The sequence below is a fragment of the Balearica regulorum genome, chromosome 21, assembly GCF_011004875.1.
Source record: "Balearica regulorum gibbericeps isolate bBalReg1 chromosome 21, bBalReg1.pri, whole genome shotgun sequence".
NCBI lineage: Eukaryota > Metazoa > Chordata > Aves > Gruiformes > Gruidae > Balearica > Balearica regulorum.
Genome location: NC_046204.1, coordinates 49957 through 70863, shown reverse-complemented (window position 1 = coordinate 70863; position 20907 = coordinate 49957). Strand labels below are relative to the sequence as shown.

Genomic DNA, 20907 nt, shown 5'->3' with positions numbered 1-20907 from the left:
GCGAGGTTTTTTGCTTACAAGCAGTCGACTGATTTTGATTTTGTTTTATTCCCAGGAGCGTTGCTTGGGCTCTCGCTTATGCTGAATGGCAAAGATATAGGGAGCGCCTTGTCTGATACTGCGAATAACCACAAATGGGGGATCGTTCTTACGGTCTGTGGTGTTGTCCTCATGGACTTCAGCGCAGATTCAGCAGACAATCCCAGTCATGCCTACATGATGGATGTCTGCAGCCCAGTGGATCAAGACAGGGGCCTCAACATCCACGCTTTGTTAGCAGGTATGGTGCTTTCCCGTCATCCGGGAACCCTAAGTAAACAAGCCCTGCATTGAGAAAGCAGAGCCTAAATCACAGGTCTATTCCTGTATAAGCGTAATAACCGAATACCTGGAGAGGTAGCACTAATTAACATTGGAAACACATTTCCGCTTACCGCAAAAGGCTTTTGTAACTACCAAAAGTCAAACAAGACACAGTCCCGGGTTGTTCCCATGAAGGTCCCTCACATCAGTTATAATGCCTAGGGAAACAAAATCATCCCTCGAGGGAGGAGGTTTGGCTTCCTGCAGGTGTGGAAAATGCCTTTTTTAGTCGCTGTGTCGGAGAGGAAAGCGCATGCTGGGCGCTATGATCCCTCATTGCTGTCACCTTCAATTGCCGTACTGCCCTAGTCTAGTTTTCCTCTCCATCGGGAGACCATTCCACGCTCTTGAACGCCTTCATAAGAAAGGATAGTGTCGTAAGGCTTTTCACTGTGTGAAACAGAGTGAGAGAGGTATCCGGTGCCCTCAGAACTTCTCTGTTCATCAATAGTAATGCAGTGGCAGTTTTGTATGTTGTCAACGCGTTGCCGAGTAACGAGCTCGCTACGCTTCTGAAGCGATTCGGTCTGTCCTGGACGCGGTTAGATCTGCGTTCTGCTAACTGAGCGAGGAAAATGGATTTTCGCTTACTTTTAGGAAAACAGTCTTAGCTGACTGATTGCAGAGCCTTGCCACGAGGCTGGCGGACGCTTCTGTTTTGCGGACTGAAATAGTTGAAGGTAAAGTGGTTTGTTCTCGGCAAAGAAAGACCTGTCATTTTTAATTATCGCTTTTACGGCACTGACCTTCTACCTCTTTCTGTACTGTGTTTGTATGTCCAGACTGTCCTCGTGGTGCGGACAACTGTGTTTGTTACCGCATTTGAATTGAAAAGGGATTGAGTAGTAAAACAGAAATAACGTGTCGGATTCAACTCACAAAATCGTTAGACAAACGATGCTGTGCTGTTACTGACTTCTGGGATCGGCTAGGGAAGATAATCTCAGCTCTGTTTTTCCACCAGGTCTTGGAGGTGGCTTTGGTTATGTTGTTGGAGGAATACACTGGGATAAAACCAGTTTTGGAAAAGCCGTGGGAGGGCAACTTCGCGTCATCTATGTCTTCACCTCAGTTATACTGACTGTCGCTACTGTGCTGACTCTAATTAGCATTCCAGAAAGACCCTTAAGGTCCTTTAGTGGGAAGAAAAAGGTGATGAAGAGTCCAAGTCTTCCTCTCCCTCCTTCTCCACCTCTCTTCTTTGAGGAGGGCATAAATGAAGACTTTGCCTCTCATAACTCAGCTCACTTTTACGCAAGTTTTACGAGTCCCATGTCCCCCCTCAGCCCGCTCACGCCCAAATACGGCAGCTTTGTCAGCAGAGACAATTCCTTGACAGGAATTAATGAGTTTGCATCATCATTTGGGACTTCAAATATTGACAGTGTGCTTATAGACTGTTTTACAGGCGGGCACAATAGTTACTTGGGACTTCCAGCTAGTTTGCCCAGGCAGCCTGTCAGCGTCAGCTTTCCCCAGGTGCCTGATGGCCGTTATCAAGGAGAAAACGGAGTTCCGGAGCAAGAGGAGAGCAGCGTTGTGCCAGGGCCTGATGGCGAGATGCTAAGGGTGGGCTCGCTGGATGCGATAAAGCCACGGTCGTCGGGGATCCTGAAAAGACCTCAGACCTTGGCCATTCCGGATGTCGTAACAGGACAGTGTCCAGAAAATAGCAGAAGAAGAAACGTAACCTTCAGCCAACAGGTAAGGGTAGAAAATCAACAATAAGACCGTGCAAATGTGAGCATTCATTTAATCTCTTCACATAGTTTTAAACGTGTGGTGCACAAATCCATCGTTAAAGAGTGCTCGTGACAGTTTGCTTGTAAAAGTCATTACGGGAACAGCAGACCTGCTAAGATTTTACCAGTAAAATAGTGGGTAGGATGTGAATTATGACGGGCGGTCTGTCAGCTGCCTCTGTTAAGATGGCAGAGACAGGAGTGTTCCGCTCTCACTGGGCCACGTGTGAAAGTTAGGTCGGTGTTTTTAGCCCTGCTTCGCCACCCAGGGAGCTACCACGTGAGAGCAGAAAAAGACATATTTTTATTGAGCCTGTATCTTCCCTTTCCACAGAAATACCCGCAAGATAGGGCCAGGGATAGGAGTCTCCCATGAGCTTCTCCTTATGGCAGTCATTACATCTGGTTCCATCAGGGAGGTGAGGTTTCCCTTACCCAGGGATAAGACTCTGACCTCACCTCCCACTGTTGGTGATAACTTGGAATGTCTGAGACCTCTGTATGCTGGCCCATTTTTTTATGATCCGGGATGAGGTAAACTGTCCTCTGTTGTTTTTCGGTTTGTTTGCTTTTTTTTTTTTTTTTTTTTGGGGGGGTGTGTGTGTGTGGAGGTGGGAGGGGGTGGGGGGGGTGACATGTTTTTTTTGTTTTGTTTTGTTCGTTCGTTGCTGTTGCCGTACTTTGACCCAGTTTGCGAGAGCAGGCTTTGTTAGGGCCAGGATTTTACATACCGCACACACAGAGATCGAGCATCGAGGTTAGCGAGCAACGAGAATGCGTTTCGATTAAAATCAGCCTCCGCTTCCTTGATGTCTCTAAAACTTGAGGAACCAAATTCACCTGAATGTGGGTATAGCTGCTATTAAATGCAATGGAATTTATGCCTTCCCTCCACTAGCATCTGGATGTGGTTGCTGAATACCCCAGAGAAGCAAAGAGTACTGTTTGAGGCATACTGAAAGCTGCAGCGCAGTGCTGCCGTTTAACGTTCGTTCCAAGGCTGAACTTACAGTTTAGCTAAATACGCTGTTCTTAATCTCCAAGTCAACATGCTGCAGCAGCAGAGTTTTAACTTTGAGATGATTGGATAGGTGTGTAATATTGCATAGGTTTGCTCAAAGGATGTTTAGGTTTTTCTTACCGTGTTTGTTCACCTGGGAGTTCTTACGGCACAGGTTGCTAATATCTTGCTGAACGGCGTTAAGTATGAGAGTGAGCTGAATGGATCAGGCGAGACTTCTGAGCAACCGCTCTCCGTGAAACTTCTTTGTTCGACCGTCTGCCAGATGCCCAAGGCTCTTCGTAACCTCTGCATCAACCACTTCTTAGGTATTCAGAAAGTGCCGTCTTGATTTCACTGTGAAGTAGTCTACCTCGGGTGAATGTTCTTAAATATTTTATCTATTGCTGCAATGGCTGTTAACTAGAGAGGATGTGATTTGTTTCACGTACACTCACCAATCAGGTACTGTCTGTTACTTAGTTTCTTAGGACACCGATAAAGGAAAAAAAACACAAAAAACCCCAACAAAATTCTAAAGCCTATGTTCCTAGAAAATGTGCCTAAATCAGCACGTCCGTTAGATGGAATGTTTACACCGGGATGAGAAACGTAACTGAGCTGAGAACTTGAAACTACCAGCATTTTTTTTTAATTTTTTTTTTTTAAAAAGCTCTGAAATTGGCATTACCGAGCAGAAAGACAAGATTAGTCGTATTTCCCTGCTTACACCCGAGATCGGCGTTCACTTTCCTCCCTTTGACAGCACACATATAGGGGTCCCAGAACAGACCGTGAGGAGGTGCGGAACGTGACACCACAGGAGTGCCCGTAACCAGTGCACCGTTAACTTTACCCTTACCGGTGTGCGACTGATGGTTAGGAAGGGCTCGCAAGCGATCCAGCGTACACAAAGTTGGACAGAAGGTAACAGGTAGTTAATACTCATTGGCTGTGAGGGGAACGAAGAGATAGCATGCATCGGCGTCGCTGATGCTGGTTTGCGAGTAGTAGTTTTTAGCAGTGTCGGAGGCGCTCTAGAGGCTGTAGCCGTGACGTAAGAAGCGCTCCTTCCAGTTCTGCGTGGGAAGACGACAGCAACCTGAAACGACTATGGGATGAGCCGCTCTGTGAAACCGAGCGTTGCGTCCTATCAAAACTCGAAGGCAGCTCAGACTGCTGTAACCTATTTTTCTGCCTTGCTAAACCGGTGTTTTGTGGCCTGCGGTCAGCCTCTGGGATTCCACTTAGGAATTCAAAGTATAAATCTTGGTCTCTAAATTCCTGAATGTCTTTGACAAACATTGTAACGCGTGGGGAACAGCAGTCTCGGATAAACAGGGCTGAACGTTACGTAGTACTCGTGCAACCTCTCTGCGGTTGTGATTTGTAATATGGCTAATAGCGTCTGTGTGAACTTACAAGGGGAAACAGATACTCTGCAATCCTAATAGGTTACTTCTGGCTTCTTTCAGGATGGCTTTCGTTTGAGGGGATGTTACTCTTCTATACCGACTTCATGGGAGAAATAGTGTTTCAAGGGAATCCGAAAGCGCCTCACAACTCAGATGAGTATCAGAAGTACAACGCTGGGGTCACCATGGGCTGCTGGGGAATGTGCATCTATGCATTCAGTGCTGCTTTCTATTCAGGTACTTAGTGCAGCTGTCTTAGCCACCGCTGTGAGAAGGATGCACCCGCTCCTTAGGCGGCATTTCTGCAGCACGTAGCCTGGCATTTATGTTGCGCATAGCCTACCACACGGCAGGAGAGCTGAAGCAGAGCATTCTTTTTCACCGTTTTATCCCTGCCAGTTAGCTTAGCCTGCGCTGACAGCAGATGAGGTCAGCAGTCCAGCGAAAACACATCTCTGTTAGCATGTTGTTGATTGTTGAAAAGCTCAACATGAGCTGGCAGTGTGTGCTCTCAGCCCAGAAAGCTGACCGTGTCCTGGGCTGCATTAAAAGACGTGTGACCAGCAGGTTGAGGGAGGTGATTCTGCCCTTCTGCTCTGCTCTGCTCTGGTGAGACCCCACCTGGAATACTGCATCTAGCTCTGGGTACCTGAAGGGGCCTACAGGAAAGACGGGGAGGGGCTGTTTATCAGGGAGTGTAGTGACAGGACAAGGGGTAATGGGTTTAAGCTAAAAGAGAGTCGATTTAGATTGGATGAGTAGAAAGAAATTGTTTACTGTGAGGGTGGTGAGGCACTGGCACAGGTTGCCCAGAGAGGCTGTGGAGGCCCCATCCCTGGAAGTGTTCAAGGCCAGGTTGGATGAGGCTTTGGGCAACGTGATCTAGTGGAGGGTGTCCCTCTCCATGGCAGGGGGGGGTGGGAACTAGATGATCTTTGAGGTCCCTTCCAACCCAAACCATTCTATGATTCTATAAGGTTCCTTTCACGAGTGGCATTTTCAATGTACGTCGAATCCAGAAATACACGTGGCCGCTATAGGCACAGCTCCAGTGAGCAGCACTCGGTGCCTGCATGTCCCCAGCAGAGCACCCCAGTGTCACGTGCTGCCCCCGCACCTTGTCATGTGCATCGTGTTTCTGCCCCCCAGGCAGTTCCCATTTACTCCTCCGGGACAGAGGGCGCTGCCGGGCCTCAGCTCTGCCGTGCCCTCCGCACAGGTAGGGCAGCAATACTGCACCGTGACAGTGGGATTGGGAAGGGGTCCTTGCTGCTCGCGTGCGAGCCACCGGTTACTCAATGGCGTAACGGTTGCTGCCGAGACGTGGCTGCCTGACGGCTGGGCTGCAGGGCCTGAAGGTGCACCCCTCGGGTCCACTGACCGGCTAGCAGCAGAGAGGGCCGCGATTCACCCCAAATGCCGTGCCGTTGTCTTGCAGCCGCCCTGGAGAAGCTGGAGGAGCGGTTCAGCACACGGACGCTGTACTTTGTGGCGTATTTGGCCTTCGGGCTGGGCACGGGGCTGGCCACGCTCTCCAGAAATGTCTACGTGATCCTGTCGCTGTGCGCTACCTACGGCATCCTCTTTGCCACGCTCTGCACGCTGCCCTACTCTCTGCTCTGCGACTACTACCAGAGCCATGAGGTGAGCCCCGGGCCGGGGAGGGTAGAGGGGCTGCTGTGGCACCCCCTTACACTGTGTCCCCCGCAGTTCGTAGGCTCGCAGGCGGAGGGCACGCGTCGCGGGATGGGCGTTGACATCTCCCTGCTGAGTTGCCAGTACTTCCTGGCACAGATCCTCGTGGCCCTGGCCATGGGGCCGCTGACGGCGGTCGTGGGCAGCGCCAGCGGTGCCATGTACTTCGCCAGCCTGGTGTCCTTCCTGGGCTGTCTCTTCTCCTCCCTCTGTGTCACCTACGAGCTGCCACCTGCCGAGGAGCTGCCGCCTGCCGAGGAGCAGCGCCCGCTCTTGCCCCGTGCACGGAATGAATAAATGGGAGAAGCTGCCACAGCCTCCGCTGCCTCATTGCGTCACCGTCGGCCTCCCCGGCGCGGCATGGCGCGCTCGCGCGCCCCCCGGACAGCATCAGCGGGGGTGGGAAATGGTGAGAAGGTCTGCGTTGGCTTCGGCGAGGGGCGAGTCGGCGGCGCCTGGCACCGCTCGTCCTTCCCCTGAGGCGGCAAAGACCCGCCTGTGCCCCTGGGGCCACGGCAACAGGAAGCGGTGCTGTCGGCATGGGGCCGTTCCCTCCAGCCGCCCCGCAGTGCCATCGTTCCCAGGGAGACGAGCGGCAGCGTCCGGCCTGAGGCAGGGGACCCGGAAACGTGGTGCCCGGGCAGGGTGACCACGATCTCTTGGGCAGCGGCGAGCTGCAGGGCTGCACGCACCGCTGCGGGCGCTGCCACTGCGGGAGTGCTGGGGCTGCGGCACTCCGACAGCTTCCTGGGCAGAAGGTGCCATCTCACGGCCAGGCAGAGCGGCCCGATCCTCAGTCGACGAGGGCAGCGGTGATTCCTGTGAGGCCTTGGCGAGTGGCGGGGCCAGCCTGTGGGTTGAGACTTAACCTGTGTTAAGACTTTGAACTGAGACCACGTTGGCTTGTGATGACTTAGCAGGAGGATGGGCAGTTGTCCGTAACCTAGCTTTGGGGAGAGGGGTCTGTGCATCAGCCTCCCTTGGGTACGAGCTTACTTCTCAAAGTTCAGTTGGGAATTTAAGAAAAGTCATTTGTCTGAAAGCCTGCAGCACACATCGTCCTTGTTTTTTGTACAGTTGTACCTCGTGACATTTTAAAATCTGCATGGGGAACAGTGACTAAGTACTTGTCGGCTAGAGCTGCATCTTCCATTTCCCATTGAAACTAGTGAAAGAGCTTTGGGTCTCATTATCTGTGAGAATTCCAAATTTATTCTCATTTTGGAAGGCGGTAAATGTGTGAGATCTCGTACAAGTTCCAGTTAAGCCCAGGAGTCTTTTAATTTTTCAGAGCAAAGATGAAAATGGAAATAAAAATACTTCTGGGGTTCCCATCAGCCTGCCTCCATATTTAGGTAGGCAGCCAAGGTTTACTGAGGCTGATGGGCACTTAGGCGTTCACACGTGCTGTCCGTGGCATCCTCATAGAGGTTGTTTTTGCTCACTTGGTCTTTAGGTCTGGAAGGGTTTCTTTGGGGGGGCAGTCATTTAAAAGGACTTCTACTTGACTGTTCCCCTAAGTTTATTCGGATGCTGGATCAACTATGCCAAGATTAAATAGCTTGTGTAATCTTTAGCTATCGTGGCTTACTGTACTCCGGTGCTGAAAGCATAACGCACAACTTGTAAGAATCTCTCGTTTTTATCGTCTGCCCTCGAGTATTACTTTTTTTTCTCATTTTAGAAGCAAGTTTCATGCTACTCGGTATTTACTTAAATGGAGGAACGCTGCTGAAGTTACCAAGTCAAACCCTCGGAGGTAAAGGACTGTCAGATCGATGAGTCATTACGTCTTTTTTTCTTTGTTTGGGCTTACCTAGCATCATATCTGCAGGAGTATCTGTGACATGCCATTTCCTCGATTACGGGACGGCTGTCTCCAAAAATGTTGAGGATGAAGCTGGAACAAAGTAACATGAAAAAACACACATTTGGTGCTTCTGATTTCTGACAATCTAAATGCTTGACTTTGGAGAATGTGTCTTTTCTTGTCAGTCTGCTGTGTAATCTTAATTTCTCTTCCTTATCTTATTGAACTTTTAAATTCAAAAACGATTTATTTTTTTTTCTGGTCCCGCTAGCTAATGCGGTACCAGTTCTTAAAATGTTTTCTCAAGTTTCGCAGCCAGCGTTATCGCACTAAATGGGTCATGAGTGCTTTCCTTTTCTAGCTAGCTGGAGTTGCCGATCATCTTCAAAAGATTCGCAGAATTGACGAAATCAATGTATTTGATGCTAACGTTTGTCTCTGCTTCCATCTGTGCATAATATTACAGAATACATTTATATACTTATAAAACTATTGCTATGCCCGTATGCATATACGTGACATTTTCTGTTTTATGGGATATGGACTTTTTTTTCAATATGTATTTATGTAGCGTTGACATACACAGTATTTTTAAGACAACATCAGCGTATGTTAATTTGGGGCTCTGAGCGATGCCAGTGGCATCTGGAAAAAAACCCAGAGCCTGCCACCATCTGCAAAGTCGGAATTTGTGCCAAATGCACAGAAATAACTTAAAAAAGAAGCATCGCTTACTTGCTTATTCTCTGCCTTTGCCGTACATTTTGTGTTTTACAGAAATTACCGTATGAGGTCACCATCGAACTGTGAGCTGCAAAGCGACATTTACCTTTCGGAATCCAAACGCTTCAAATATTCTGTCTAAATCTCCGAGCTGCTCTTTAGAAGTAAGACGCGCGAGTTTAGGCAGGAAAGTGATTTTACGTTGTGCTGTAGTTTGATCTCTTTGGTGGTGCCTAAAGGTTAATTTTGATTAAGTCCTTATCGTTAAAGGTTGTTCGATGGCAATTATTTGTGGACATTCGCAAATGTAATTATAACGTGTGTACAGAAGTAGGGAAAATGGGGAGAGGGACAGAGAAAGCACCTAATTGATTCTCTCGTGATTGTGATTAGGCTAGCTGTAACCGTTTCGGCGTGTGTCTGCCGTTCACTTGACCTCCGCTGTTTCTCTCAAAAAAGGCAACCTAATGATTTTGGAAGTTCTGCTGTGTCTTTGAATGAGGAGGATAAGTCTTTTCAAGAATCACATAAAATTGCATGGCTGTATATATAAAAAAAGAAAAGCTATATTGGGAACTGTTTGAAAAGTGTTGTCTAGACAATTTATTTTCTACTAACGAGTCGTTAGTCATCTTGTACTCTATAAGAGCTGCACTTTATTTTATTAAAAAAGAATTTGTCTTGGGGTAAAAGGTGGCTTGCTTAATGCACATTCTCCGTCCCTCAGACTGGAAGATGGCCTTAGCCAGAGACTTTCAAATGCCATTATCGTAACACCCAATGGGATTGCACTAAGTACCGTAAACATCTTGAGAATTCTAGGACTACTGGAGCTGAAAAGCCAAGGGAGATCTCCAGCATCCATTTAATTTATGTAAATTGACATTTTTCCATTTTCCATACCTCTGGACATAACGATTCATTTAGCCTAGGTTTTCTGTTGGGAAGGTTTTCGTTTGCTAAGGAAACAGCTGCTGCAACTTTCCATTGCTGTTCCTCTGCCCCAGGCCGCTGTTTCTGTAGCAGGGTCAGTGGAAGGGAAGGCGCTAGCGAAAGCAGGCCTGTATTTAGGGTGGCAAATCTCAGGCTGCAACACCCAAGACAACAGCAAAAGCTGTAGGGCAGCAGCGCCAGGGCAGACTAGAGGTCTTTTACTAGAATCCGTAGTTTTCCTGGTATTGCCGTCCATGCCGTCTCCTTGCAGGTTTGAAGCTTCTGGGAAGACTCCGTTCTATGCCGTACGAGGAGTTTTTCACTTCACGTTAAAAACCTTTCCTGCTCGCTCGCTCTCGTGTATCCTGTGCAGAAACAGTAAATGCACAGAATTCATGAGAACTTTTAGCGTATGCAGCTTTCTGGTGCGCGGTTACTTTTCTTAGCTCACACAGCTTTTGAGGGAAGAGGGGAAGGTCATGATATAGCTGAGTAAGTTTAATAGCTTCTTCCTACCAAGAAAGGAAAATTCTTGCTCTTTTTGCCCTAGCCCTTGCTCTAGAGAGAGTATTTAGTGCAGCGTCTACAGTAACGCATATGCCCTTGAACCTTGATCCCTCTATGTTCCATTACTATGTACAGACCCCTCGAGCGACAGGTCGTCGTGGCTCTGAAGAAGAGTATCGACTCATCTGTTGAAAGGCGGGTTCAGCCCAACACATAAATGGCGTTCAGTGCTTGTAGCAAACTGCTACTGTTTTTCTCTAGCACGCTCACGGAGGCCTCAGCCGTACCCTTTTCCCAGAACTGCATCTCTTGCCATTTGCAAAATACCAGAATGGCTCATTGTAACTTGTTTGCAGCCCTCACCCGTTGACAGCATCGCAGCAGCTATCACAGAATTATGCTTTATAAGCTCGGTATGCCAATTTATTTTGGGTTTTTTTTTTTTTGTGTGTGTGTTTTAAAGCTTAGGCTGTCCTGTACTGGCATGCAGTACTCTGCATCTGCACAGAAAAATCCACCGCTACCTTGGCAGGCTGGGCGTACTGTGGCCCAGAGGCTGCACGCTGTTGCGCAACCTTACTCTTCTCATCCACGCGCAACAATTTAGGAACCCCAAAAAAGTAATTTGTTCTGTCTCCATGAGAAGAAACGGACCTGCCACTTGCACAGACAAGGAAGAGGGAGTCGGGTGAGGAGAAACACGCCGTTTTCTATAAGTCCCCTCCTATCAGTTACACCTTGTTTCTCAGTGTAGCAGATCCCTTAGCACGGGACTTGAGATTCAAGACGATAGGCAAGGCAAGAAATGAGGTGAGAGGAGCCACCGTGGAAAGCGACTTCCGCACTGCCAGACTCTCCTCTCGGTACTGCCCTCATCGACCCGGTGGTATTATCGTGTGTCACGACTGTAGCGTCCGATGCTGATAGTCACTCACCCTGTCGCATTACAGAGCGCCCCTGTAGCACTTTGGAATTCAAAAGGACAGGAAAGCAACAGCTTTACTGCCTCATGTATGATTGTGGGATTCTTTAGTAACAAAGCAGCGGGCGTTTTTTTAACAGGAAAAAAAAAAAAAGGCAGGCCTCTACCAAACTGGCTCAAAAGAAACCTTACGGACCTACCTTCTTGTGTTCAAAGCAGAAAGCTCCAGAAAGGGGAAGTTGTGCAGTACCTTTAGATTACGATGGGAAGAACAGTGCAGATGCAAACCTTTACCTTTGCAGCAAGGAAATCTAGAGTAAGCCCGAGAGGAACTTCCTAGAAACCTTGTACCAGAGTACAGTCACCATTTTTTAATATAAAATGTGACTCTGAACCTATCAAATATATGGAAGAAGGGGAGGTATTAGAAAAGCAATTGCACCTTTCACAGCCTCATCTGCTTCTAAGAGCAGTTTTTTAATCATCTGCTCTTTCATCTGTAAGCAGAACCGCCCGTTCTCAGTATTGTGATTTTGTTAAAAGCAAGCGAGCCCCTTTATCTTTGAGCGTTCTGCCTATTCTTCCTCTGTTGGAGTGGTTACGCTACAAGCCCTATTGGGACGCAAAACTGAAAACTTGTCTTTGCCTGACCTTTGTAGAGTCGTGTAAGAGTTACGCCAAAGGAAACCCCAAAAAGCAAGCGGCATATCTAAGGTAGGAGAGAGACTTCGGTGGGTTTCTTGCTTCTAAGGACAGGGTCAAATACATGACAAAGCATTAAGACCCGTCTCTCGCTTATTGCAAACCCCGCTCCCTCTTTCCCCAAGACAGAAGTCTTTCCCTTCTGCTTGTACACGAATAAATAGACCCAGAACTTCTCCGGAGAAACTAAACAGAAACGCAGCTGCGGTGCCATTTGCATTTGTCTGCGCAGGCCTCTCCTGGACCACCGGACTGATTCGTTACAGTAAGTCAGAGTCGGGAGTCAAAACGCTTGACGAGCGCGGCAAACGGAAGCTGGCAGTAGTCACATCATTGCTGCAGAAAGCAACGCGCTACAGCTAATACTGTGCCTTTAGAAAAAGGTGCCTATGCCTACCGGAATGGCGCTGTACCTGCATTATAGTAGGAAAACCCCTTTTTTATTTGCCGCACCTAATTTGGCAGCAAGAGTAAACTTTTCAGAGCCGAGTCTGGACAGAACAGCGCACGCACAGCATAGAGTGTGTGTAGTGTGCAAAAGACACTTTAATGCGGTCAAATACCCTGAGGGGGCGGGGTGCATCCTCGGGGCGGGCCGGTGCCGTCCGGGGCCGCCTGGTAGTCCCGCGGCCGGGGCGTCTTTCAGGGCGCGTCGCCGGGCGAGCCGTCCGTAGGGGGGGCGACGGCCTCCTGCGCTCGCCGCCGCCGCAGCCTCTCGGCTCCGGTAACCGTCATGGGGTGGAGCGGCAGGAACCCCGCCAGACCTGCAAGGAGAGGCGGTGAGCCGGGGGGAGCCGTCCCGGGTCCCCACCTCGGCCCCCCGCTCCCGGACGCCCACCCCGGGCCTACCCAGGAGCTTCTCGGCGGGCCGGGAGAGCTGCGCGCCGCAGCCCAGCCAGTGGCGCAGCCGTTCCAGGTTGAGCCCCGCCACTCTCTCGCCGTGGGCGTTGGGCAACGGGTCGAGGCAACCGAGCTGCTCCAGGTACTTCCCGTCGCGGGCGCGCCTGCTGTGCGCCGCCACGATGCGGTAGAAGGGCCGGTTGGTGCAGCCTCCGAGGGCGAAGCGGATCACGACATGCCCGCCGCGGTAGCCCTTCAGGAGGCGGCTACCTGCGAAAAAAGCGCGCGGCGGTCAGGGGCCGGGCCGGGCCGGGCCCGGCGGGCCGCACCGGCGGGCACTCACCGAGCTGTACCATGACGGCGGCCGGGCCCTGCCTGCGACGCGGCGCGATGACGTAAGAGGGACCGGAAGCGCGGCGGCCAGCGCAGCCCTAGGCGGGAGGCGGGGCCAGGGAGCGGGCTGCTCCCCTCCCGCAGCCCCCGGGAGCAGCGGCGGGTGCGCGGCGAAACTCGGGTTCTTCTCGCCGGCCGCGGATGAGTGTCGGGGCCGCCCGGCGCTGAGGGCCAGGGGCGCCGGGGAGGCCGCGGATGTCGGGGGAAGGGGGGGGGTGTGTCTCCTGCCCGCTGCGGTGTGGCCGGAGGGGAGCGCGCAGCTGCCTCGCAGGGCTCTTTGTCCCTCCCCGGGCTGAGCCGGGCCGTGCTGGCGGAAGGAGGGGGGGGAAGGCTGTGGGGGGCGCGCGCCCCGGGGCGGGGAGGGCTGGCGGGAAGGGGAGGGCACCGGGGAGCACGGGCTGGGAGCGCCCCGTAGGCGCAGCCCTTGGGAGCGGGAGCGGCGGGACGGGGCGGGAGACCGATGCGGACGGATGCGCAGCTCCGTCGTTTGGCTGTCTCCAAATCCTGGCGAGTAAGAGCCTGCTGGATCTGTGGCTTCCCTGGGGAAACGGGATCTTCGGGATGTCTTTCTCCTTCTCTCTCTGTCCCCGATTCTTTCATTCTTCCCGCTCTGCCCTTTAGTCCATCGCAGTTTTTTTCTTCCTCCATCGTGATCTGTCTGGTTCTCTGTTGCTATTTCTTAATTTTTCCCTTTCTGCCCTGCGGCCTGTCACTCTTTTCCTTTCTTCATCTTTTTCTGTACAGCTCTCAGTCCCTGCTTTTTAAAATTCCTCCCTCTGTGTCCTGTAGCTCATCACGGGTTTTCCATTCTCAGTATCTGGCCGCCGGTCCCTAACTTTAGGGCCTCCCTCTCTGCCCTGTAGCCTGTTGCTATTATTTTCTTTCACCATCTTGTTCTGTCTGGCTTCCCTGCTGCTATTTTTCATTTCCTTCCTATCTGTCCTGGTTTCAGCTGGGATAATTTTCTTCCTAGCAGCTGGTACACTGCTGTGTTTTGGATTTAGGATGAAAATAACGTTGATAACGCACTCATGTTGCAGCCAAGCAGTCAAGGACATTTCAGCTTCTCATACTGGCCTGCCAATGAGAACGCAGGGGGCGCCCGAGAAGCTAGGAGGGGACACGGCCAGGACAGCTGACCCAAGCTGGCCAAAAGGATATTCCATGCCATGTGACATCATGCTCCGCATATAACCGGGGAAGCTAGCTGGGAGACAGTTTGGCTCAAGAACTAGCCGGGTATCCGCTTCAGTTGGTGAGCAATTGTGCTGAGCATTGCTTGTTTTGTATATTATTATTATTGTCTTTCTTTTCTGTTCTATTAAACTGTCTTTATCTCAACCCAAAAACTTTACCTTATTTTTTTTTTTCCCCTTTTTGGCGAGGGGAGCAGTGGGGAGCGAGCCAACGGTGGCATGGTTGTTTTAGCTGCCTGCTGGGTTAAACCACGACAGTCTTGTAGCCCATCGCTATTCTTTAGTTCTCTGTCTCTGTCAGGTTTCCTGTTCCTATTTATTAAATCCTCCGTCTCTCCACGTGCTTTGTTTCTTTTCTGTCTTTCTCTCCCTGCTGCTTTCCCCCCCCCCCCCGCCCCCCCGTGGTGCTGCCTGTCCCGGGTTTCTTTCTGCATCTCCATCCCGTTTCCTGTCCTTGTTTCTCTGTCGCCGTCCCGCTGCCTCTCCCTCTTTCCTCTGCCTCTCTTCCTCTCTCCCTGCCGCTTCTTTCTCCATCTCTTTTGGGCTCCCCGTCCCCGTCTTTCACTTGCTGTCCCTTTCCCTGCCTCGTGCTTTCTCGCTCGCCGCTGCCTGCCCCCATCCAGCTGGCTGCCACTTTTCTCCTCTCTTCTAGCGTACTGCAGCCGGCTCCTCGGTTTTCCCGGCAGCCTCCGCCTCTGCGCGGCAGCCCAGCTCTCCAGGAGACCGACGGACCGACCGTCTGTTCCCCGCCGGACCGCTGAGGTGTCCCAGGGGCAGGCCCCGAGCCCCGGCATGGCGTCGCTCCTGGGACTCGGTCCTCGGGTGACCAAATAAAGGCTTGCCGTCTCCTTTGCCCTCCCAGCAGCGTGATGGAGGGCAGGGGAGGAGGTGTGGGGGGGGTCAGGCGATGGCCCCCTGTTCCTGCTGGGCTCCAGCTGTGGGTTGGGGCTGGAGAAGCCCCAGGTGTGGGTAGTGAGGCCCCGCCCCGATGCAACCTCCGCCCCTCACGCACGCCAGGCCCCGCCCCGACGCAAACTCCGCCCCTCACGCACGCCAGGCCCCGCCCCCGACGCAAACTCCGCCCCTCACGCACGCCAGGCCCCGCCCCCGACGCAAACTCCGCCCCTCACGCACGCCAGGCCCCGCCCCCGACGCAAACTCCGCCCCTCACGCACGCCAGGCCCCGCCCCCGACGCAAACTCCGCCCCTCACGCACGCCAGGCCCCGCCCCGACGCAAACTCCGCCCCTCACGCACGCCAGGCCCCGCCCCCGATGCAAACTCCGCCCCTCACGCACGCCAGGCCCCGCCCCCGACGCAAACTCCGCCCCTCACGCACAGCCAGGCCCCGCCCCCGACGCAAACTCCGCCCCTCACGCACGCCAGGCCCCGCCCCCGACGCAAACTCCGCCCCTCACGCACGCCAGGCCCCGCCCCCGACGCAAACTCCGCCCCTCACGCACGCCAGGCCCCGCCCCCGACGCAAACTCCGCCCCTCACGCACGCCAGGCCCCGCCCCCGACGCAAACTCCGCCCCTCACGCACGCCAGGCACCGCCCCCGACGCAAACCCCCTCCCCGACGCTCCCTGGCCCCGCCCCTGACCCCAAACTCCGCCCCCGACGCAGTCTATAGCCAGTGCCCGCTCGGCTCCTGCCGCCCGGTCACCCAACGGCGGGACTGCGGCTACGTGCCGCCGTGCTTCACGTTGCCCCCCCCCCGGTAACGGCATCGCGACGTTGCAGCGCCCGCGGGGCGCTGCCGCCGCCGCCGCCGCCGGGGCGCTCCTTGCTGCTTCCCGCTAAGGAAACGCCTCTGCCCCCCGACGGGCGCGGTGCCGGCGGGCGCTCGAACTGCAGCGCCGCTGCTGCCCCGGGCGCGTGCCGCCGGCCGGGAGCTGGCCGCTGCCGCTGGTGCTGCCGCCGCCGCCGCCGCCTGCCCGGAGCCGAAGCGCCGGACTGCAGCGCCGGCACCGTCCAGGGGCGCAGCAGCGCCGCCTTCGCTGCTGCCGCCTGGTGGCCGCAGTGCGGTACTGCAGCCCGGCGGTCACGCGCCGGCTCTGGCCCCTCCGGCGCGCCGGCGCCGCCCGGCGCATGCGCGGTGCGCGGCAGCAGCATGGCGGCACGCTGGGCGCCGGTCCCGGCGGCGGCTGAGGGCCGGGCTCAGCGGTGAGGTGAGGTGAGCGAGCCCCGGCGGCGGGTGCAGGCTGTTCTCGTGCCCGCTGGCAGCCCGGGGGTGGCGGGACGGCACGGGACGGGACGGGAAGGTTCCAGCCGCCCGCTGCGGCAGCCCCAGAGAGTGTCCCGGGAGCTGACGGGGAAGGGGGGGGGGCAAGAAGGCGGACAGCCTGCCAGGCGCAGGCGCTGGGCGTCTCCCCGACTCGCCGGAGCTCCCCCTGAGCCTCCCCCGGCCCCGCTCAGCTTGTGCAGCAGCTCCCAATTCCAGCACCTCTCCTGAAGCCTGTCCGGCAGCCCCAGGCCGCCCCCAAGCCCTGGCGCCAAGGCGGCAAGCTGGCCCTCGCCTGTGCCGCTTTCTTCCTGAACGGGGGTGCCGGCGGCAGCAGCGCGGGGAAAGAGCGGCGTCTGCGGAAGCCCCTGCAGAAGGAGGGGGGGGGTCTCCGGCCAGGGCCGACCCGCGGTAGTAACGGCCGCTGCTTTTTCTTTCCCTCTGCCAGGCCGCGCTGAGGACGCGGTTGCCTGTTCCTCCTTTGGGGATGCCGTTGACTGCCCCCGCCTCGCGCTCGCGGGGGTCGTCCGTGCCTGGCCTGGCTCTCCTGGTGGCGTGGCGGCGAAAAGGGAGAGGCGGCGGAGCGCTTACCGGCCGTGGACGGGAGCTGCCCTAAGGGAAGCTGGAACGGCCAGAGCAAGGGGAAGAAGAGGAAGAGATGGAAGGCTCTGCGGCCGGCAGCTGCCTCCCGCTGCAGGCAAGAGCGAGCCTGCCTCGCCGGCTGAGGAAAGATCCCTCGTCGTGCTCCGCGGCAGGTCGGGCTGCCAACGGGCACCGCAGGGTCGGTCGGTACGCGTAACCCAAAGCACGGCGCGGCCGTGTGCGAGGGAGGGAGGCCGCTCGTCTAGGAAGACTCGTCTCCTCGGAGCTCTAAGAAGACACCCGTGTATCCTCTGAGGCGGAGGACAGCCAAGCGACCGGAGTAACGGCAAAGGAAAGGCGGAGAGCAGGGGAAAGAAGGGTCTGCGCCGGCAAGCTCTCCCGGCAGCGCCCAGAGCCGGAGCTGCGGTGAGTGCTGGGCTCCGCGGGGCCCCGTCGCCTCTCTTCTGCGTCGCGGGCCCTCCTCTGCCCCCCTCGCTTTCCCGCCCCGCTGTGGGGTTTTTTGCTTTGCTTTCTGCTCCCCTGTACGTTCTTCTTCCATCTCGCTCTGACGGGCTGCCTGTCCCCACCTTTTTTTAGGTCCTGGCTCTCTCTGCCCTGTAGCCCGTGGCTCTTGTTTCCTTCTCTCTCTCTCTCTCTCCCTCTCTCTCTGTCTGGCCCCCCAGCCGCTGGTTTTGCGTTCCTCCCCCTCGGTCCTGTAGCCCGTCGGTATTTCTGCCCTCTCTGGCTCGCTCTGTCCGGCTCCTCGTTCCCGTTGTTCGAGGTCTTCCTTCTCGGCTCTGTAGCGAGTCGTCGTGAGTCTCTCTCTTTCTCCGTCCCTCTTGAGCCTGTTCCCTGCCCCTCATTTTGAAGGCCTGCCTCTCTGTCCCGTCCCCCGTCGCCACGGTGCCCTTTCTCCCTCTCGCTCTGTCTTGCTCCCCGTCCCTGTTTTTCTAAAGCCTCCCCTCTCTGCCCCCTAGCCCGTCGGTACCTTTTTCTTTCCCCGTCGCGGTTTCTCTGGCTCCCTGTCCCTCTTTCGTTCTCTCTTCCTTCCTCCCTGTCTGCCCCGCAGCCCGTCCCTTCGTTCCTTTCTCCTTCCCTCTCTGTCCGTCTCCCGGTCCCCGTCTTTCAACTCTGCTTCTCTGCAGACGACGCTCTGTACGTTCTTCCGACGCTCTGTACGTTCCCAGTAACGGGTGGAGCGGAAGGCTCTGTGGCCAGGGAATAGCGGCACGGACACGTTCCCGCTGGCTCCGTTGCAGCGGAATTTCGACAGCTGGGTTTGCCCGCTAAATTGACGGCACTGCTGGAAGAAATTTCAGAAAAGCGAGTACCGTGCTTGTCTTTTAAATTCAATCTTTTCAAGTAATTTTTCGACGGACGCCCGGTCCGTGGCTTAGCTATTTGGTTTGCAGTGACACAGACCCGGAGTGTCGCTCTAAGGAGCGTTCTGATTCGCGGAAATTCCCCATAGTCAGAGAGTAAGACTCGTGAATGTTGCTCGGCGGTTTGAAATCTCAGGGTTTCTCTGGAAGCTGACCTGCCAGAACGAGCCGAAAGTAGGCAGAACGCCAGTAGGGGTACCGTAGAAAAGGTCCCCTTCTTGACAGGAGAAGAGCTCGGCGAAACGTCGGCGCCGTTTCCCGTAGGGCCTCCGACGTACCGGTTCAGCAATCGTGGGCTTTGTGCGATTCCCTCGGGGACAATCTCGAACAAACGTTGTACGGCAGAGAGCATCTTAGCTTACTTTCCATCTCCTGCTCGGTTACTTGCAGAATATTTAATTTAGCATCGCGTGGACCCCCAGGGAAAGGTCGGAAAAAAGCGCGCGATGTTTTGAAACGTTTGCCTTGCGAGGAGAAGGGCCGCCTCCCGTTAGGCAACCGAATTCTGTGACCGATTTCCACGCCTCGCACGCGTGCGTGCGCGCCCCCCCCCCCCCCCCCCCCGGCAGACTTTGAAGGAGGCGGTCCCTAAGGCAACGCGATCTAAAACGTGGAAGTTTTTTTTCTATTTTTAATAGTTTCTTATGGCTATGAGGCTTGTGTGGGCGTTTAGCTCGTCCCGTCCTTAATTCTGAACCCACTGGCTGGTGCGCAAGAACGGTCGTGTGACAAAAACAGCCTGAAATTTGTCCCTGTGCCGGATTTGTCCCGTGGTAAAGGAGTACGTCTGTTATTCCGGGTGCGAAAGGTGTTTGAGGAGCGTACCGCATCGTCCGAGCTGCCCTCGGTCTGATTGATTGCAAACTGTGGGTTATGACTTAGAAATACGTTCGCCTACCATTCCTTACGGTGTGTTTCTGGTTTTTATTTTTTCAAAGAAAGGGTGGCTTTTTCGTCGATCTCTTTGTGAGAGCATCAAGTCGGGTGGCGGTAAATACGCAGAAGCGGCTAGGCGTACCGCAGCGTGGACCGGACGGTATTGGCGTGCTGCTCTGCTAGCAGGGGAGAGCCAGGTGAGGATGCACGTGGTAAGTACTTGTTCTGCCTCCAGCTGAACGGAAAGATTCTCACGTTGAGGGTTCCCGGGCTTGTCTGTGTGATTGGCATTACTTTTTTTTTTTTTTCTTCTTTTGAATATGAAACAGGGTCAGAGAGTTGTTGACGAATGGGACTTTGTGTACTGCTTTAGGTAGCTTTTGGTACCGACTCGTAGATCAGTTGCAAAACTTTACTCTTTGTGCAGTTGACACGTTTTGTAGCATCTGTGGCAGAAACAACTACAAAGACATCTGTCTTGTAGGCAAGCTGAAAAGAAAATTGCGGTTTCTCACCTGATTTTTCTTTCGGAGGAACGCTCGCGCCCCCCCCCCCCCCGCGGCTGTTTTTTTTGCTAGCGTTATCGGGGGAGGGAATGGCGGCGCTTGCCTGGTTTCTTCCCCTAGCCAGGGACTTGAAACTTTGTTTTTCTGAGGTGTCTGGCTAGAAATTTACAAGTGTCGGTGGTCAACAGTGGCAGAGAATTGGGTGGCGTTTTCAATTTCAAAGGGAAGGGACGTGGAGGTGAAGTATGTTGATGTTAATTCTGTTACCAAAAGTGAAGGACCAGCCGCTTCCTCTTTCTGGATCTTCTCTCCTTTCGCCGTCCTCCCCCAAGGGTTACGCGGCCAGGCTGTGTATCTTGTCTGTTCTCGCGCTCTTCCTTTGATACGCAGGAGCGCTGTGAAATAGAGGGGCTACGGACAGGCACCTGCCGTCGTTGCAGATGCCTTAAATCGCGTCTTTGTCCCTTTAGCCTGTCGTTTCCTTTCCGCTCAGCTGAGCTACGTGCAGCGTTAGGTTCCAGGTGAGAGCGGTGCCACAGAACGACGCTCTTGGAGCGTGTGCGGAGGAGGGCGACCGAGATGGCGAGAGGTCTCCGAGGCGAGACTTCGGGGGAGCGGCTGAGGTCGCTTGGTTCGTTCGGCTTGGAGACGAGAAGGCTGAGAGGTGACCTCCTCGCAGTCTGCGCCTTCCTCGAGGGGGACGGCGGAGGGGGAGGCGCTGACCTCCGCCCTCTCGGGGGACCAGCGACAGGGCCCACGGAAACGGGACGAAGCTGCGTCAGGGGAAGTTCAGACTGGACGTTGGGAAAAGGCTTTTTCACTGAGAGGGCGGTCAGTCACGGAACAGGCTCCCCAGGGAAGCGGTCGCAGCCACCGAGCCCGTCAGGAGTTCGAGCAGGGTCCGGACGATGCTCTTAGTCGCACGGCTTAGTTTTCGGTAGTCCTGCGAGGAGCAGGGGCTTGGGCTCGGTGATCCTGATGGGTCCCTTCCGACCAGAGATACTCTATGAAATCTTCCTGAGCTTATCGTACCAGAGAATTCACTTCACGTGGCTTTGTGCAAGGACTGTCGTCTTATAATAGCTTGCCTTTTTTT

At 54.4% G+C, this 20907-nt stretch overlaps 2 protein-coding genes and 2 long non-coding RNA genes across 13 annotated transcripts in view; 3 read left to right on the top strand and 1 right to left on the bottom strand.

Annotated features, from left to right (window-relative positions):
• Nucleotides 1-6526, top strand: part of SLC45A1 (solute carrier family 45 member 1) — a 79611-nt gene extending 73085 nt beyond the window's left edge. For all 10 annotated transcript variants that reach the window (XM_075773307.1, XM_075773302.1, XM_075773299.1 and 7 more), the window contains 6 exons: nucleotides 56-280; nucleotides 1328-2067; nucleotides 3281-3434; nucleotides 4581-4757; nucleotides 5959-6164; nucleotides 6231-6526. In XM_075773307.1, the coding sequence (XP_075629422.1) occupies nucleotides 56-280; nucleotides 1328-2067; nucleotides 3281-3434; nucleotides 4581-4757; nucleotides 5959-6164; nucleotides 6231-6512 (1784 nt within the window). In that variant the 3' untranslated portion in view covers nucleotides 6513-6526. The remainder of the gene's footprint in view (nucleotides 1-55; nucleotides 281-1327; nucleotides 2068-3280; nucleotides 3435-4580; nucleotides 4758-5958; nucleotides 6165-6230) is intronic.
• Nucleotides 6527-12329: 5803 nt separating this feature from the next.
• On the bottom strand, nucleotides 12330-13248 carry MRPS16 (mitochondrial ribosomal protein S16). The gene is made up of 3 exons (XM_075773310.1): nucleotides 12996-13248; nucleotides 12662-12922; nucleotides 12330-12576 (listed from the first exon to the last, which is right to left on the bottom strand). The coding sequence occupies exons 1-3, from the start codon at nucleotides 13006-13008 to the stop codon at nucleotides 12455-12457; spliced, it is 396 nt and encodes a 131-aa protein (XP_075629425.1). The 5' UTR covers nucleotides 13009-13248; the 3' UTR covers nucleotides 12330-12454.
• Nucleotides 13249-16271: 3023 nt separating this feature from the next.
• On the top strand, nucleotides 16272-18184 carry LOC142604730 (uncharacterized). Its single transcript, XR_012838573.1, has 3 exons — nucleotides 16272-16412; nucleotides 16914-17220; nucleotides 17364-18184. It is a non-coding gene; the product is annotated as an uncharacterized LOC142604730 (long non-coding RNA).
• Nucleotides 18185-18218: 34 nt separating this feature from the next.
• On the top strand, nucleotides 18219-19619 carry LOC142604731 (uncharacterized). The gene is made up of 2 exons (XR_012838574.1): nucleotides 18219-18370; nucleotides 19368-19619. It is a non-coding gene; the product is annotated as an uncharacterized LOC142604731 (long non-coding RNA).
• Nucleotides 19620-20907: the final 1288 nt, after the last annotated feature.